General features: G+C 36.9%; 1 protein-coding gene across 1 annotated transcript in view; it reads right to left on the minus strand.

Annotated features, from left to right (window-relative positions):
• LOC122806852 (semaphorin-3A-like) overlaps positions 1–19,924 on the minus strand; it is a 1,149,356-nt gene that overhangs the window by 19,615 nt on the left and 1,109,817 nt on the right. Inside the window, exons 14-15 of the mRNA XM_044077612.1 lie at positions 17,985–18,142; positions 12,996–13,054 (exon numbers count right to left, since the gene is read on the minus strand). Of these exons, the coding sequence (XP_043933547.1) occupies positions 12,996–13,054; positions 17,985–18,142 (217 nt within the window). The remainder of the gene's footprint in view (positions 1–12,995; positions 13,055–17,984; positions 18,143–19,924) is intronic.

Raw genomic sequence — 19,924 nt, forward strand, 5'->3', positions numbered from 1 at the left:
CACACACACACACACACACACACACACACACACACACACACACATTTAGATAGATAGATAGATAGATAGATAGATAGATAGATAGATAGATAGATAGATAGACAGCTGGATATCAAACCACAGTGAAAATTGAAGTTGCTGACTAAGACACCTTAAAAATCAGGAAAAAGGAACCATGAACTGTAGGCAATCTCAGAGGAGACTTCAAAGTAATCAAGGCCCTTACAATTTTTTTTACTGAAAAATAAATACGTATGTAATAGATGAGTGCTTTTGCCATTAGCAGAGCTTCATCAGATCTAACTCCAGTTTATGAGGAATTCAGGGCATTACTACATATGCATATTTATATATATATATATATCTGTACTGGAAAAGCTCACTCAGACTCTGCCACAACTTGCTGTAAGGGAAAGGTTAGTTTGCTTTTGCAGTTTTGTATTTTGTATTACTTTATTGCCTTCTATTTTGTATATTGTGATTTGTTTTCTTTACACAGTGTTTTACTTGCATTCTGTTTTTAATTGCAAGTTTAAACAAGGAAAGAGACCACAGCTGTGTCTCTTGTGAGTCACACAGAAATTAAGTTTTTCTCTTACCCTTCCTCCCTAGTGCTGTTGTGTTTTTAAAGTCAACTGTCTTTCTAGTTGCCTGCACATTATTTTAATTTTTCCATGTCTCCTTCCCTCTCCCCTTTCACTGGCTGTTGTGAGTAAGCACAAAATTACCATTTTGTCAAATCACTCCCTTTCAACTATTTAAATGTATTGTAAGGCCTGCTGCTTTCCATAGAACCAGAATACATAGTGCCCACCCCCTTCCAATCTATCTTGCTATTTTAAAATTAGTGGCTCTCCACTTAGATAGCTAAAGCATAGTTACCCCCTCTCTCATATCTAACTGCTTAATGCACACTGCAGCTCTTAGAATATTAACCCATTTTCCACATTACCTTTAAAATCTGCAACATCTACTCCAAGACTACCAATTATTGGAGAGCGCACATTCTGCCTCAGATGTCATTTTGGTATTGGTGATTCTGTTTTGTTCCTGGTGAGAGAAGGAGCACAGGGACATTATTTCCTGGACACTGCTCATCACATGAAAGCCTAATAACTGCTTCATCGGTGCCAGCTTTGAATTTGTTCTTATATTTTGCTCCTGATGAGAGAAGGAGCAAAATGCACTGATTCCTGATTGTTTCTGGTTGGACAGTGAGTGTCGGTGCTTGGCGTTCCTGATTGGTCTGGTTAATATTCAAGGCATCTACCAGGAAAAACTTACAACAAGCCTACAGACCTTGGTATCATCCAGGACAAGACTGTGGGTCAACAAACAGATTGTGGCCTGCTTCTCATCCTGGGATTTGTGCTAATGTTTTGATTCTTTTGAGAGAAGAAGCAAAGGAGCATTGTATCCCAGCAGAGTGAAGCTGTGGTGAGACCAGCAGTAGCCATTCACATGACTCCCCTCTTTTCATTATTCTTGACATGCTAATTCTTTATTTTCAGTAAATACTGCTTGATTTGTTTCTAACTTCATAATATCAGCCTAAATACCTCATTTATAAATCATCAGGGTCTACTTATTAGTTTCCTCTCAAGTGTTTGGCAGTGTCCTGTATAGACTCAGACACCTTGAGTGACATTTTCCTATAAAAGCATGATTGAAATTTCACCAATACCTCATTGCACACAGGACAACTAGTTTTCAGTGACAAGCATTGCCCCCAGAGTTGCAAACCAGATACTCCTGACATTGCTTTATATTCTCACTTCAACTGTCTAATCAATAAAAAAAAGTCTGTTGGCATTGATATGAACTTTCCCACTATCTCCATTACCAGCTTGGTGGATATGGGCCAATTAATTCTCAAACAAACTGATATGGTATGTGAGAGATGTATTTACACAATGTCAAGGGAGGTAAAGCTCACACAATAAAAGTACTCCTAATTTCAATAACGTTGTCAGTAGCACACACACACACTGCACCAATCACACACAGTTCAAAGCAGACATATAGACCCACATATGCTGCGGCACTTAAATATAACCTTCCTAAACCCCAAAGACCTCCTAGATGAAGTACAAATAACAAATATCCTCAGCAGCCCCAAATGCACTCTTTCAAAACAGCATCCACATTAACACACAGCCTCATCTAATGGAGCCTCAACTGTTAAACCCACAGGGAAAGCCACCACACAATCCGACATTCTGGTCATTGGAGACCCCATTGTGAGACTCAGTGAAGGAGAAAGTCACGGTCAGTTACTTATCTTGGGCTAGGATCCACCACATTATGTACACACTCAGGTCATTGACCGACCACAAATGACTCAGAATAGTCCATGTGTATGTAAATGACCTGAGATGTACCTCCCTAGACTATATGAAGACAGACATCATGGAGCTTTTTTTTTTTTTGCCTGTGTCATGTAACCATCCCTGCAGGGTTTTAAGTGGGAGACCTCAAGGCCTCATTCTTTGCAAGGGTGACAGGAAGTGGCATGGCTGAACCTTTATCATCTGCAGTAATTTGTAATGCAAAAAGGACAAAATCAAAGCAGGTATAATCCATTGAAGTTTTGTATCATCATTATTTGATGGTAACGTGTACTTAACAGAAAATTATGTAATTGGCTGAGGGGATGGTGAACCCAAAGAATGCATATACCAAAACATTTAGAAATCAAAAAACAAATGGTCCAATATGCAAATATAAGAAAAGCAAATTCTGACAGTAGATAAAGAATACTCTTGCTCATCGAACTGCCTCGTTTTCCTACCACTTCTCTGGTCATTTTATCGGCTCATTTCCTTACAGTTTCTTTGCTTATCTAGTTGACTCATTTCTCTAGCATTTCAGTAAGTTGCAAAGCCTAGTTAATCAATGCTTATTTTATTTCTCCTCTACCCAGAGTAATAACAGTTTAGATCTGTCCCATGTGTTCTTGAATTCTCTCACTGTTTTGGATGCTATCAACTTTTAGGGAAGGCCATCCCAGTCATTCACCATTGCCTCTGTAAAATGTACTTTCTTACATCTCCCTTAAAGTTTTTTTATCCTGTATCTAGAAACTGTGTCCCAATTTTATCATATGTATTTTATGAAATTACACTGCAGTACTTAAATACTTCTTCTTACTCTCAATTCATTTTGTTTGAGAATGTACACAAAGTTTCTCATGAAGACCACACACCACTTTGCTGCTCTGCTGTACTAGCTTTATCCTACATGCATTCTGGTGAAAATGAATTCTCCAGAGGTCAAATATCATTTAGGGATATTATCTTGTTGCTTCAGCTGGTTATGTCACTTCCTGTATATGCCGTTACTACAGGTACCTATTGTGCTGCTTTGTCACACTGCTCGCTTGCTTACCTTTAGAAAATCTAACATTAGCACTCCATTCCTCTTGTTACTTCTGTCGTTGCATCTACTTCTCTGCAGTTGTTACCCCTTCAGTGGTTACTGTTTTCTACATTACATTAATTGCTATTTTGTTTGCACTGAATTTACACTACCGTGTTTCAGACTATTCCCCAGTCATTGACATCCTTTCCATCCATTCTGCACTTTTTCATGCACCAGCTATGCTGCAAACATTTGTGCTACTTTTTGAGGCATTGTACCAACATGCTTGTTGGCATTTGCAGGCCATTTTTATAGCTCTTTGCTGGTTCATTACCTAGGTTACCCAGTCAAAGACCAGCATGAGACTTTTCTAGAATGATCTTTTATACACCAGACTGTGCTGTGCTGTGTTCACTGCCTAGCAGGCAATTCTAGATACAATATAGATATTATAATTATCTCTTTTTCAGCACCAATTACTTGATTTTACATCTAGTTAAGGTCAATTTGCCTGGAAGATAGTTCCAGTCTGTCTTGATCCAACTTTTGTGAAGGGGAACCTGAGGTTTTGTTTTCCTCTTCAGGAACCATGACACACTGAAAAGATTAGAGTTACCTCTTCTTGCAGCAGTTGTCTAAGAAATCTATCATGAATCCCATCAGACTTCTTTGCACTCACTACCTTTAACGTATGACAGTCCATTGCAACTATTCTCTTTCAGAAAGGAATGGACTCAACCCCATATTCCTTCAGAGATACGATAAATGCCCCGTTTCCTCTTCCATAAGAAATGCTTCGCCATGTTGTTTTAGCATCATTTTCTACCATGCGTTTTTTGTTCTCTTGTATATCTGTGAAATAATTTATCACATTTCGTTACCAGAGTTGGCTACAGTTTTTGTACTTTGCATGTTTATCTTCTGTTTCTTGACTCCCTTGTCTCTTTTTCTACCCTTTTTTTTCCTATTTGTTTAATTAGCACATTGATTTTGCCGAAATGTTTTGCTTGTCTTCACTAATACTCCACCATAAAGTAGGAGCTGCTATTATCATTCACCTAAAGGGGGGAAAAAACACTTTTTACAAAACTGTGGCTAATGGAAGATTTATTCATACAAAATACAGATAAGGAAATCTATATGTTTCCTTAATGTCTGTAAACCTTTACCTCAGAAACCTTCTCACTGCCTCACATAAGAAACATCAAGTTACTTCCTTTCACTGAGGTGAACTGGTTGTGAACTCAATGAGATGAAAAAATTAACTGTTTTTTGGTTGGGGGGGGGGGGGCTCCCACATCTTACCCCTCCACACCTCCGATCACGAAAAAGAGGGAAATCACGGCTGGTGTACACTTTAAGATCACAGTGGCAGTGATTTCCTGTGGAAAACAGCAGCTGAGGACTACTGAGGAACTGAATACTGAGAGATGGTTCCTCAGTGGGGTGTAGGAAAGCCTCTGAAGCCAGTCCATTTTGTAGAAACTTCGGCAGCATTACTGTTTCTTACTCTGACGTGTAATTTGTTCCATGGTCTAGCTATCTGATCTGCACACTATATTTAAGATTTTAACAAGCTGTAACCAAAGGCATTATATAAGGAGCAAATCTCAGTCACACCAAAAAATAAATCACTGTTAGAAAATATAATTATGTTTTACACAAAATTATAACAAAGCTTCACAGCGATGTTTTATTTCGTAAAAAGCAATACAAACTAGTTATAAAAAACAACTAATTTTTAAAGAACACATCGTCAGTGCACAGCTTTGTCACATCTAAACCACTTCAGTCAAAACATGAATAAGCAAAGCAACTGCTGTCTGTTTCTAACATAACGCTAACTGAAGTCCACATCTGCAGGTCACCAGTTTGGTTTTGCTGAATGATGAAGCTCTGTTTATTTACAACAAGTTATTACATTGTTACTACATGCCTCTACTATGTTATACAGTACCCAAAGCGACATTTATCTCACTAGATTAGTCTGACAAAATCTAACATATATCTGTGTTTTAAAGACTGATGCTATCCATCACAATGCATTTTGGTTAGAAAAGATTGCTTCAAATACCTCTATTTAAGAGGTTCAAAGATGTGTGGCAGTGAGCTTTTCAGTGTATTCTATTACTTCCACTCATTAGTTCTCTGACATCTTCATTACTGTGTTCATGTTTATAGGAAACATGTGCCTATTCCACTATGCATTAGGCCTAAGGCAGTGAACCTGTGCTAGGTAGTATTTAGTGAACCTTTGATAGCTAGTATACAGTGAACCTGGGCTGGGTAGCATACAGTGGACCTCTCCTGGGTAGTACACAGTGTACCTGTGCTGGGTAATATACAGTAAACCTGTCCTGGAGAGTATACAGTGGACCTCTCCTGGGTAATACACGGTAATATACAGCAAACTTGTCCTGCAGAGTATACAGTGAACCTGGGCTGGGTACTATACAGTGAACCCAGGCTGGGTAGTTACGGTGGACCTGTCCTGGGTAGCAGACAGTGAACCTGGGCTAGGTAGTACACATTGAACTTGCCCTGGGAGTATACGGTGAACCTACTATGGGTAGTATACAGTGGACCTGTCTTGGGTAGTATACAGTGAATCTCTCCTGGGTAATATATAGTGAACCTGCCCTGGGTAGTATACAGTGGACCTGTCCTGGGTAGTATACAATGAACCTGTGCTGGGTAGATACCAGGTAATTACAGGATGTGCCTCACACTTGCATTTTGACTGCCATTTCCCCTACCTGCATTTCTCTGATATGCAAGAAGAAACTGGAGATAGTGTGAACTTGTATGTTGATCATGGAGACATTTTGACTCCACACACACATGGCACTCAAGTCTGGAAACAAACCTGTGACCCTATTACTTTGTAACTGTACTGGCTATGTTATGTCACAGAGATGAACCTGTAAAAAGTAACCTTCATTTATTACACACATCTGTCATAAAATTTGTAACACTGTGTAAGGGAGCTGATATACAACTTCCTTTCACTAGGCATAAACTGAGCTTAGAATGTCAAGAGTGAAAGACATTTGTGTGAATGCTTTCAGGGTAAATAAGCAACCCAAAATGGCATCCATAGACATGAAGAGGACTTTATCCTTTGCACCGCCTTAGTTAATGAGGTTGCTATACCTTGGATGTTTTCTATGCAGTACAACCCTGTTTGAAAAGCCGGTTTGGAATAACTGCTTATTCTGCATGTTTATCGCTGTTTGCTGATCTAATCACATCATAAACCTACAGCCATCTATTCCCATCAGGATACTCTCCCAGTCCAATGAAAGAAGTATTATATGAACCTTCCAGATACTCTCTTTGAAATGAGTAGCTCTGTAAATGATAAATACATTAACTACAGTTAACGTCATACAGCTGCTCAGCCAACTTTCTGCCAAACTGCTTTTAAAAATTTTAAAAATATATATATATTATACTGTAAATCATCATTTGAAAAAGCCTTGGAAATTCTATTTCTGAAATTAACTGGTACCTTAAAAAATAAATCTGTCAGATTTTCACTGAACCCAGTGTTGAACTGCAGGGGGAAGATTAACTTTGCATACTAAGCATTTTCATTTTTATTTATCTTTTTATTTATTTTTACTTTTGAGAGCTCATATTTTCTTACCTGTCTTTTTGACTAGCTATTTGTCAGATAATCAAAGAATACATACAGTTTAGTCCTTTTAGTTATTTGCCATATATTGTTGCAATCTACATAGTTTAATTTAGGTTTTAAAACAGAGTTTCATTTTCCTGACTTTTATATATATATATATATATATATATATATATATATATATATATATATATATATAAAGCCTTGACAAAAATTGATATGTGATACAGTGGTACACAGTATAATAATCAAAGAACTATTTTTCCTTTTTTTTAATATTTCACAAATGTTCAAAATATCAGTTATAAATGTATGCCTTTTCTTCTTTAGCAGGTATCATGTTTACCCACTAATATATATATATATTATTACTTGTAGTGTTATAGTTAGAATGCTTTCTGAAATAATATCCTGTCTCCTCTAGATTTCATAATATTGCTGGTTATTTCACAATAGTCGCTTTTACAGATTCCATATATGTGAGAGCAATTCGTTAATGGAACAGGTGGAACCATCCACTGAGCACTCATATGACCTCCGTAAATCCTTATTTTTTTCTCTTGTAACTTAACTGGTGTTTCTCCTAAATTGTCCTTAATTTTAGGATTGTAAGTTAAATGTATCAGTTTTAATAACCGGTTCCCTAGCCAGACAACTCTTATTGAAATACGCAGTATGATGAAAAGCAGTCAGTCAGTAGAATATTGGTATTCTATTTTCATCAAACGTATTTCCCTTGAGTCCCAACAGCTGTCCTGGTTGAATAGAGGGTCATTTTATTAACTTCTTACAGATACTAGTTTAACTCCTCACAAGCCATTTTATTTCTGCATTATTGCCATATCATATTATGTAGACCTTTTTCAGATTTGTGCTTGTATGTTGTACTATCCATTAACATCTTTCAATCTTTCAGATTCTCATCTAATATCTATAATTGCAGTGCATCACACACAATCCCCTTCTTCAGTGTATATGTATGTGTGTATATTAAGTGACAAAAAAACATTTTTCAGACATGATCTGAGCTGAGATGAGAACAAACAACTAGGATAATATGCAAGAGACGGTTAAACATGAATATATTTACACCATACTAGAAACTTGAGAGAAAGACTATGTTTCTTATAAATGTACATGTGTCATCATTTTAGAGTCCAATTACAATTAACCCTAAATGCCTGTTTTCTCTGCCTAGGTTAGATTTTTATTAATTGAATCAATTATACTGGTTTCTCTTTTTGAAAATTCAAATACTCTAAATCTGAAAATATTGTGTTTTTTACTGTTAAGAGTGCTGGGTAAGTTGGTGAAAGATCAGGGTCACCATAAAACAAAGCACCCTCCCAGTAAAATATTTACTCTGGGAGACATGTTCAATGTGGAAGTATTCAGCTGGACTGCAGATTCTCAGTTTTCAGATGCAAACTGAATTTCGTATATCTAGTGAAGTGTGGTGGGTATTTGAGTACCACATTTGACTGTACACTGGATGGCATATGAGATTTACGAGGGCTACACCCCTTCTACCTCTAAGTGAACACCAGCTAGGACTGAAATGAAGCACTAAGACTGTAGCTCAGTTATCGTTGTAGCTCAGTTTAGGAGGATGGCATTCACTAGGATAGCCTACAAGTAATGTGACAAATGAACACACTGTACAAGTGGAACTGAATCACCAAGTGTACTGATGTCTGGCTTCACATACAAGTGACTCATTGACATAGCAGTGTATTCTAATCTGGAAACCAACTCCATGTTATGAAACCTATAAATCCTGACACCATAATATCAAAAGACCAAAAATACTGAAGATCACAGTATTGAACTCTTGGACTTCTCACCCATGTTAGCAATTGCTACTGGGTTCACACTGGTAGTGGAATTTGGTATTTAAGATTTTTAGACAGTGTCTTCAGCGTTTTGGTCTTTTGATGTTATCCTGGATTCACTCCATGTATTCAGCACATCGGGCAATGCACGCCCTTCAGCACTTGTTGTTTCTGTAGCAGGTACAGGTTTTATGGGATTGGGTTGCTAGCCAATGCTCAACACTCCACAGAGGGTGTGCCACACACTTGCATGCACACACTCACACCTACAGCCAATTTAGAGTGTCCAGTCCACCTAGTGTATGTCTTTGGAATGTTGGAGGAAACCATAGCACCGGGAGGAAACCTACACGAACACAGACAGGACATGCAGACTCCACAGAGAAGGCACCCCAGCCAAGAATCGAACTGGAGAACCTCTTGCTGTGACAGCGCTAACCCCTAAACCACTGCACAGTCCTTTGACGTTATGGTCTCAGGATTATAGGTTTCAATACTGTGGGCTTCAAGATTGTGGTTGTAAACCTTCTCAGTGCTTCCAAACATAAACCTATTTACAAATATAGCAAAAAAGTAGGGACCTTAGCACCGAGGTACTCCCAATCTGTATAGTGCAGAATCTGAATAAACTCTATCAACGGAAATGAGAAACAGACTTCTAGCAGTATTACTCCTAAACTTCAAGTATCTAATGCATGCTGTGCACCATGGGGGCAGTGTGTTGGTTTTTACCTCTGCTGGGACACCCTTTGGCAGAGACTGGGTGGCTAAAGTTCACACAAAATTGTATTTAGGTGAAACAGGCAGATGTTCAGTGATACTGAGTTGCACACAGAGTGTTATTATACACTTGCCTTCCTAGAAATAGGTTCATAGGTTAGTAGTAGGTTAACTGCCCTTGTGGGCCATTTTAAGCCTAGCCAATTACCCCATGTAAGAATCAAATCTTGGACATTGTGTCTATAAGGTAAACACCTTAACCATTATGCCAGCCTCCCAAATAGTGCTGTTCCAAAACAAGGAAAGGTGCTATTTCTGTATTTGGTACAGCTAATGTGATTGAATTTAACGTAACATGTTATGGATACAGCAGCATATTAATAGAAGGACATTTACCCCTTCTAAAGACTTCAATCTTGACTGTGATTTAAATAGGACCTGCTGGAGAGTTAGGTATGTATCCCAGAGACTACCCCTTCTATGGAACAGGCTCCCCATCCATGTGAAGCAGAGTTCCTCCCTAACCCAATTCAAGTGCAAGTGGACAACTGGATGGGAAACTTGAAATTCATCCCTAGTTTGATGCCTATGTCTCTAATGGACACAGGTAACCTGTAAATGTTCATCTCCCAAGCTTATGCTTACCCTTATCAATGGTATCAGAACTTGTCATAGATTTGGGATGCATGGCTAGGCTTATAAAGGCCTTTGTGATCGTTAGCCTAATAAACACATATAAATCTATAAATCTATGGATCATTGTAGGAAAAAAAATAGACTATACTTAGAAATAACCCTATGATATTTTCAGTGGTAGGTGGCCAGTCTAATTTTGTGAATAAGATTTCAAAGAACGTTAAGAACATTTTTGAAAATGGGGAAATGTGCAGGCTGGAATGACTGAGGGTAGTACTTTGAAATGAGGACACTGTAGACAATGTCCATGTATTGTGCAGATTGACCACTTGATTATTACTGATGTTAAAGTTAAATTTTTGAAGGGAAACTGTTTGACAACCAAGATGGTGTACCTTGCCAAATGCAGTACCTGTTCCTTGTTTTATGTAGGGAAGACCGAACAAGCTTTTAGAAAATACTTTATGACCATAACTATGACATATTGATTAAAACAAGATTAGTGCTTTGTATAAACACTGCAGAACATGTTCAGGGTTCAGTTCATTTGTGTTTGGTGTTACAGACAAAATTACTATTAACTCAAGGGGAGATGACTGGGTGACTGACTGGAGTACAGGGAATTTGTTTGGCAGTTAAAAGTGAATGCTGCTATACCTCTGGGTTTAAATGAGAACATTTCTATAAAGCCTGTATTAAAGTTGAGAGCTGACAAATTACAAGGGCAACATTAACTATATATTCAGTTTTAAAGTATATTTACAAATTTCTTAAGTACATATGTACATCCATCCATCCTCAACCCCTTTTTCCCATTTTGCACATGGGGTTGGGGTGTCACTTCAACAGTGACAATCATCTCGAGCCGGGTGGCTAGCCCTGCCGCAGTAGTTCATCTGTACCGCTCACTCGCACACACACTCACACCTACAGCCAATTTAGCATGTCCAATCCACCTACTGCGTATCACTGGAATGTGGGAGGAAACTGGACCACCTAGAGGAAACCTACGTGTCCGCAGGGAGGACATGCAGACTCTGTACAAAAGTACCTGTTTTACTAATGGATTCAATTGATTCATGGAGCATATGTTTTTAGAGTACTTTTAAGAATAGTTAATGATGGTTGAATTAGAAGTGATCCCTGGTATTAAATTGATTTTATACAATGTATTTTTTATGACATACTTTACATGTTTTTAATGGATTAAAGCATCTGTATTAGAGTTTGGTAGTGTAAATATCATAATTAATTTCTACAATGATATTTTTTCATGGAAAGACACATTTTAGGTTTTATTCTGAGTTTGCATTTAATTTTTTGTTTTTATTACATATTTGTGTAATACCCCTTTAAATTGATGTATAAGGCTCATTATCCCTTAACTGGATTACCAGTCCCTAATTGTAGGCTTCTTATATATAGAAGGTCTTGTGTGTATATCCTTGGTTGTGAAGAAGTCTTGGGAGCTATTGTATGATACAAAAGTGCTTCACTGTTTGGAACAAAATTGCTGTTCTGTATATTCTTTTTATTTTACAGTTTGAATTAAAAATATTGATTTTAAAACTTCTTGGATTTACTTATTATTCCACTCCAGCACCTGCATTTCTTTAAGAACGTTATTCTGTTTTGGTTCTTTGTTTCCTAAATAGCATTTTACACCATTTTTATTGTTGGTTCTCAATTGGTATTAACCAAACAGTCATGTTTCTTATTCTAGGATCATTATTGCAGTATTTTATCTTCCAACATAAGGGGTCTATTGTACCCCACCACCCAAAAAAGACCAAACTACTACTTTTTTCCCTCAGTTCCCTCTCTTATGAAAAAACAAATTGCAATCACTGAAGTCACTTCTCTCTCTCTTGATAATACAGTCACTGAAGTCACTTCTCATAGCAAATTATTAGGGGGTGATAGTGGATGATAATTTTGCATTTGACCTGCATATGCAAAATTGCATAAGAGAAACTTATCAAAATCAATGGATACCTTACGAAGCCAAAAACTTTCTCATCTACACAATTAAAACTACACTTGCTGCTACTTATATCCTTCCCTCACTTCTTTATGGTGCTCTCATCCTCACTAGCCTCCAGGCTTCACAAAAATTAAAACTTGAACAGTGCTATAGTCATATTGCAATTCCTGTTTGTATTAGACTTACTTACCCTTACTTTCTCTACAAATTGTCTAAAATGTCATTAAATATTAAATGATTGTCACATAACTTGCATTGATTCTTAACCAATCTTTTTATATTATGTCTAATATGTTATAATTATTTAAATTATTTAAACTGCAGATGTTTTTGTGTTATTTGTGAAGATTGTAAAATTATTGTTCTTAAGATGTTTTGTAATAATTTGGAGCTTTTCTCCCTGGGCGTCCACTGAAAATGGGCTTCTACCTAGTCAGATTTTTCTGGTAGTTAAATGTCAATAAATAAATACATAAATGAATGAATGAATAAAAACTTAACAGCATTCATGTAATTATGCCCTATGCACACACCATGTGTATGACTATTGCAAATGTTATTTTCTTATATATATATGATGCATTATCTCTATGTAAAATGTATTTAATTGTGGAGCTTTTCTCCATAGGTCTCAACTGAAAAGGGATTATTGTCCAGTTAGACTCTCTTGTTAAACAAATGTTACATAAATAAAAATAAAATAAATAAATGTAGTGAATAAGTTAATCACTAGTAAGTATGCAAATGAGTAAAACATCTATACATTAGTCATTAAAAAAAGCATGGGGTTATTTTCTGGCAGCCCAGCTTTTATGGTACTTACCCTGACTAGGGCATTGTGCAAGGGGGTCTTCATTATGTGTCACCTGGCGTGCATTGCGTCTATAAACAACAACACAGAGATGCAGTTTAGCACACTCACTAACATGGCAAACCTACAGAAAACTCCATCTGGATATGCAATATATACAAAAAAGATTAACTTCAGAAACCACAGCAACCAACAAAGCATTGAACAAATCTACAGCAAACCTGGGGAAATAAAAAATTGTTTGTGCACTTTTGTCCCACTAGACATGGACTTCATCAGAAATAATTTAAAATTATCCACAATTGTGTTAAATATGCTCATCCAGGAAGTGATGTACACCAATTGAATTTAATAAAAACAGTTAAACATTCATCTAAGTAAGTCAGCTTGCATTTTCAATAATCATTTTAATGAAACATGCTCATTTAAACCAGAAGACACAATACAGTTAAGTCATAACTGTCACCAAAGCTCCCTAAACTCTAGGAAGTCTCACATTTCTTACTCCTGGTATTTGTTGACACAAATGTCTAATACAAAAATGTAAATTTATTGAACTGTGAACAGAATGTACTATGTTTTGATAAAATGTTCTTGTCACTGTTTTTAAAACCATTTAAGAGGTCATAAATACACTGCTGCAAAGTCCTTTCCATTTTCCTAATGTAAATAATCACACAGGAAACATATTTTGTGCCATATAACTTTTCAAAGGTCTTATAATCAAAACAACTTTTGCAAACTCTCAATTTAAACTCATTGCATAAATCTATGTTAGTCTCTTCCCAAAAAGATGTTTGATTTATGCTTGCCAGTTAAGTTTCATTGGCTTTCATTGTAAACTTGGTGGTGGTGTCTTAAGCAACTTAAATATACCCAGCAATGATTTATAGTAGGTTTCCACCGATAGAGCTATCTCATAAATATATTCATGGAACTTTTCACATAATTGTACTTATTTGTTCTGTGTTATACTACTATGTCGCAGCACGTTCTAATAATTTCTTCGGCAGTAAACCCATTTCTGACAGGTTTTGAATAAGCTTAGAAAGATGCTGCATCTTTCCTAGAAATTGCATGAAAATGTATTTGCCCTCAGATCAGGACATCTGTATCATGGTTCTTACTTTCTCAGTATAAGGTTTAGGGCCTTCTTGCAGTAAAATATGGGCCATGTCTCTTAGCTTTTGTGACACTGAATTTATACTTACTTTTATCAAGCTTGAGGGTACTCTGTCTAAGCCTTTTCAGTAACTCAGTCATTTTCATGTCATAATGTTCCTTAGTTTGTATCATAGCAATACATCATGAATTATACAAGCAACTTCTTAAATCCCTTTGATTATCAGAGCAACAGCTCTCAGAAACACTTTCAGTGCTGACAAAATACCAAACAGTTGCATTAGAAAGCAGTACCTCCCATCAGGTAAATTACATGTACAAAGCTTAGAACTCTTCTTAAAAGTTTTTTTTTGTCAAATCCATAGCTTGCATGAGACACAGAAAATTACTTTGTTCCAGGTGTGCCAAACACAACTTCTTGACTTTAATGAAGTAGTAATGATCCATTTATAGCTTTATTCAAGATTTACACATCTATACAAATACAATTTTATCTGGAATCACCACATGATGTTTCCTATTCTGCAAGCTCTTTTTTTTCCTGAATTGATTATCTTACAAGTGTTTGACATCTAATTGGCAGCTGATGTCTCCAATCCCATTTCCTAGATTTTATGTTTTCTCAATCACATTATGTACATTGCTGATTACACCTTGTAGATTATGCATCAACTATGTTTGTTCTTGCAGTATATTTCTCTTTCTTCACATTTCTGTGACTGTGGAATCAATATATCTCAGTAAGGGCAGTAAGAGAGGTGAAATCCCTCACAAGGACAATCAGAAGGGCTTGCCTCCTGGAAAAAATATAAAGATTATTTTCTGCTATGGGAAGGTTCAGGGGTGTGTTTTTATCATTTATGTTCAATGAATGTACATTTCAAAGCTTGGGTGTTGATATGTCATAGTGGATCTGTTTCTAAATTATGTCCATTTATGTTAGGTAATTCAGGTCTTTCTCAGCTGTAGTTTGCATTTTCCGTGGAGTATGCACTACAGACTGTATGGTAGGATATATTCAAATATAAGAAATTGTTTCTCTACAGGTGACTGAGGACCAGTCAGTTAGGTTATAACTGCTTGAATGCAACAGGTCAAAGTTACAGTTCACTGCTGACAAATGGCTAGATGTTTATCCTGTGTAGGATCACTGTTTGTGTGAAACCTTTGTGTGCTTCAGTTGACAGATTCTCTTTTCTTCACTATTGTGAGACTGGAGTTTTGTGTACAAGTTTTGGGGTGGTGTTGGTGGTAGATATCTTGCTCCTGCAAAAATACTCATTTAAATATTTACATATGGGATTTGTAGGGAGTGTTCTCCATCATTTGCATAGAGCATTTTTTTCTATCAGTCATGTGCTGATCTTTCATGAGGGAAGTATGATAAATTCCTGATAGCAAACCAAGCCAGTAAATATATCTTTAAGTAAATGCTCATAATGTACATTTTGTGATCTCCACTTAAACTCTGTGTTCCTACTCTAGATTATTTTTATTGTGCTATGCATCTGACAAGTAAAATGACCCAGTACAGACTGAACACAACCTATGCCAGTGGTTTGGAAAAGCATCTTGACTTTCTTATTCTTATAATTGCAGAATAGCTCTTTCTGACCCTTCAAGTTTTACATGATACCCAAGATAAGTAAGCAGTTCATTCAATGCTGTATTTAGTTTGCTCTCACTCTCTTTCTCTCTTGTTCTGACCCTTTCTTTGAATATTTAAATAGACATCACATTATAGTTTGCAGAATTGTGCAGTATAAACATTACACATTAGGTTTTAATTCTGACTTTACCTATTAGAGTTCCAACTCACCTTCTCAGTGCTGTGACTTTTCTTTTATCTTTGTACACATTTCAGACTCTACATATTCTCAACACATTGTCCAAACTTAGCTCATTTTCTTTACTCTGATCTAATGCATGCCACCTCTTTCATTGTAAATATGCTTCTTTCATTTTACACACTTTGGAAAAATGATTCCTTCTGAAACAGTTTCTGCAGACTTCATTAATATCAGGGTAATTATTTTTATTATGCTTACAACCATTTCTGCTATGTGAGGTGTTCTATGCTCCATATTTGGCTGACTTGTTATTTTTTCCTGAGACACTGTGACTTGAGTTACTCTGTTTTACTCATTTTCTGATTTTCTTTTATACCACAAGCTACTCTATACATATTTGGGTCTATACTGAATGTTTGAACATTCAAAATTCTGAGTGTCATATGGTCTATACCATATGATCGGATTTTTGAATGTTCGAAAGTTGTAATGGAGATCTCCGTACGGTGCGGAATGGGAAGATTTCCCTTTTCTGCACTGTAGTGCAATCTCAGAGTTGGTATATTTAAAGAGCGGGGGTTGTGGGGGTGCATGGGGTATTGCACCCCCCTGCTTAAACCATTCAGGTAGGTGTTTTGTGTAGTTTGTTGTTTTTTATTAACTATTAGAACTTTTGAAAGTTTGATCATATGGTGTCAACCATCTGGCAGCCAAACTTTCAAACGTTTGAGTATCTAATATAGACCCACATATTTAACTCTTTAGTGAAATCTATTTTCATTGTGACATGGTAATTTTAGTTTCTCTGTACATCAGTCACTTTCTTTACTGCAAAATTGGATTCTTTTAGTAATGTTCCCTTGACTAATAATGTTTGATACTATACATCTCATATCAATGAAAAATAATAATAATAACAGCAGTAATCATATTTAACTAGGTTAGTCCTCTGAACACACAGTCCCTTTTCAGGGGAGGCCTGGGAGCAATGTCTGTTTAAGTGACTTGCAGAAGGTCACACAGCAGGCAAACAAAGGCTGAAGGAATCAAACCGTATATCACAGGAACTACAGCTCACAACCTTAACCTTTGCACCAATTGTCAGTCTGGGGATACTGAATAATGCAACTCATTAAATTCATGGTTTTGCCTTGATTGATTGATCCAGTAACTTAAACTGTAATACATTATGTGTGACTGTGTGACCTTCTGTCTTCATAAAGAACAACTGAAGTTAACAGTGGTTTATATCTTGGTTCACAATGGCTGTGAATCATTTGTCCTGTCATTGTAACATCCTGTCCTTCTCACTCCTGAAATCCAATCATGTTATACACTTTTATGGCTTTTTCCTCAGGAAATGTATTAATGTAGCATTCTGTCCCTTTTAATGCTTCGCTTACACTTAATTTACAGAAAGGAATACATCAAATGTCTGACTCCACAATTAATTTACTTTGAAGAGAGAGGTCACCAGGCAGCTGCAGCTGACACATTGGTTGAATGGAAAATGAGATGACTTACTTGTGGCAAATTCTTTACCACGTTTTCTTTCTTGTACATGGAAAAATGTTTCTGCTCTGAGTATATTATCCTTCCTATTGATACAACACAATGTAACATTTGGCATGTCAAGAGATTTGGAATAAAGAGCTGGAGATGTGATAAGTGTTGCCAGCTGTATCAGTCAGGCCCTGAATGCATTAGGCTTAGGAGATCAATTTATTAAAGGCTCTCTTTATATCGTGTTCTTTAAGGGCTACATCATTTTTTTTCTAATTTCAGTACATTTACATACTCCCTCTAGATCGCAAAACTACAGTCTATCTCTCTCTTTGTTAAATACTTACTGCTTTAACAAATGTCAGAAAACACAGAATCGACACTGTGATACACAGTACTTGCACATCCCTTAGTTTGTGTTATCTCAATAATTAAGGGATGAAAAAACTATGAAGCTGTATATGAAGCGAAAAAAAAGGAAAACAAACTAGAGAAACATGCGTATGAAAATACACAGTTTTTTGAGCAATAACAGAATGTCTTCTCCTGTATACAGCTCTTTATAAATGCTCACTTAATGTCTCACCTTCGTGCTACTGGGATATAGTGGCTGCAGGATGTTCCATTCCAAGTGCAGTAGGGGTCTCTGGCTAAGCAGCACTCAGCACATGCCTTGCCATACAGCTCACACTGGTGTGGGCTCACTTGGGCAAGGCCATGTTTTGATCCAACATACAACCAGTGCTGTTGAAAAAAAAGTGCATTATTAGTTTTAGTTTGTTTTGTCATTTTTATAATGTTAACCACTTTATGAGTTGAGATGCTTATATTCAGATGCTGTTAAAACTCGCAGCTTGGCTGAAAGCAACTGCAGGTCGCTTATTTTCTCATGGCTACATTTAATTCATTCATTTATTCATTTTCTGATATCAGATTTATTCTATTTACGCTGTCAGGGTCGGACAGGAAAGAGCCTGCCTGGCAGTGAACATGTGTAAGGCAGAAACCCATTTCTGGGTGGAATGCCAGGACATCACAGGATTTACACACACACACACACACACACACACACACACACACACACACACACACACACACACACACACACACGCACACACACACACACACACACATCCTCTTTCTTTGCACATACTCCAACTACCCATTATACTTAGTTATAAAATAAAAAAGACAAAACTGTTAAGAGACCATTGAAAAAAAAAATGGTAAATCATGACATGTTGTCTGCAGGTACTTCTGTTGCTGTACTGCCCTTTGCTGCAAGTGCAGAACTTGCCAGTAGTCATATAGGACATCAGTGGAAAGGAAAGCAAAGGAAAGGAAAAGAAATGAGGGGAAAGGAGAAGGATGCCGTGTCACAAGACAGCGTGGCACTTCCATTTCTGAAGTCATCAAGGATAGGAGTATTGCACTGGTGGGAAGAGAGGGCTATGAAGGTGGATGCACACACACTTATACGGGCTGAACTGTACTCTCAAAGTCTGTTCCTGTCTTCATCTTAACATTAATGTAACACCTAACCGTGTGACTGCATAGCACATTGTCCAACATCCTATAAAGAACAGCTTCAGCGGTATGTAGTATGAAGTATCCACAGAGGAATTTCCAGCATACAGAAAGCAGGAAATCAATCATGCACTGATAAAATGACAAGGCAAACAACTTGCACTGTTTATGGTGTGTTTAAAACAGATCACATGTCACTCCTTATCACTCAGCAAGTATTAGAACACAAAGCAATTCAGCTTGGGAGACCTGTCGGATTAGCACTGAGGATTAAATCTATAATCTTGTAACAAATAACTTTGTTCAGCTCAGCATCTGAGTCCTCTCTCAGTGAACACTTGTACAATATGAAACTCACTTAAGCTCTCCAGGTTCCTGGTTCACCTTGCTGGAACCTGATTTTTTTACGTAAATAAAATAGAAACACTTCATACTGGCAACAACAGCAAAGCCAGATACTTTGCTGGCAGCAAAGGGTGATTTTTTTTTCTATGAAAAGCCTGTCAAAGCATAAAGCCCTTGGCTTCTGCAGGAAAGGTACTGTCAGCTAAAAATCCAATCAGCAATGAAGGCATACTTTTATGATAGTAGATGAAATTTCATGTCTGTCACTTGAAACTATCAATGACATTAGTAAAACTTGTTTGTTTTGAAAGACTTTTCATAAAAGCCTGACAGGAATATGGCGCACATGCTTGGGAAACGCATGCAGGTAATGGTGAAAAATTAAGTACTTCAGTCAGATTCTGAACCTCGGACATCTGGAATACTGTTACAGTTCTACTACCAATTATATCCCAAGGCCATCCTTGTATGCAACCTAGTGCTCACTAACATAACCACTCATCACCCATCTGAAGTGTGGCATTTAGTTTTTTCTACCCTTAGCTTGTATGAAGTTTTAAAAAGGATGCCAAATATAATGTTGGTTAGTGCTTCTAAGTGTATGACAGCTCACAAAAGTCCACACTTCTAAGTCATAAATAGGAAAATTGGCAC

The sequence above is a fragment of the Protopterus annectens genome, chromosome 7.part0 (assembly GCF_019279795.1).
Source record: "Protopterus annectens isolate FY-2018-M chromosome 7.part0, PAN1.0, whole genome shotgun sequence".
NCBI lineage: Eukaryota > Metazoa > Chordata > Ceratodontiformes > Protopteridae > Protopterus > Protopterus annectens.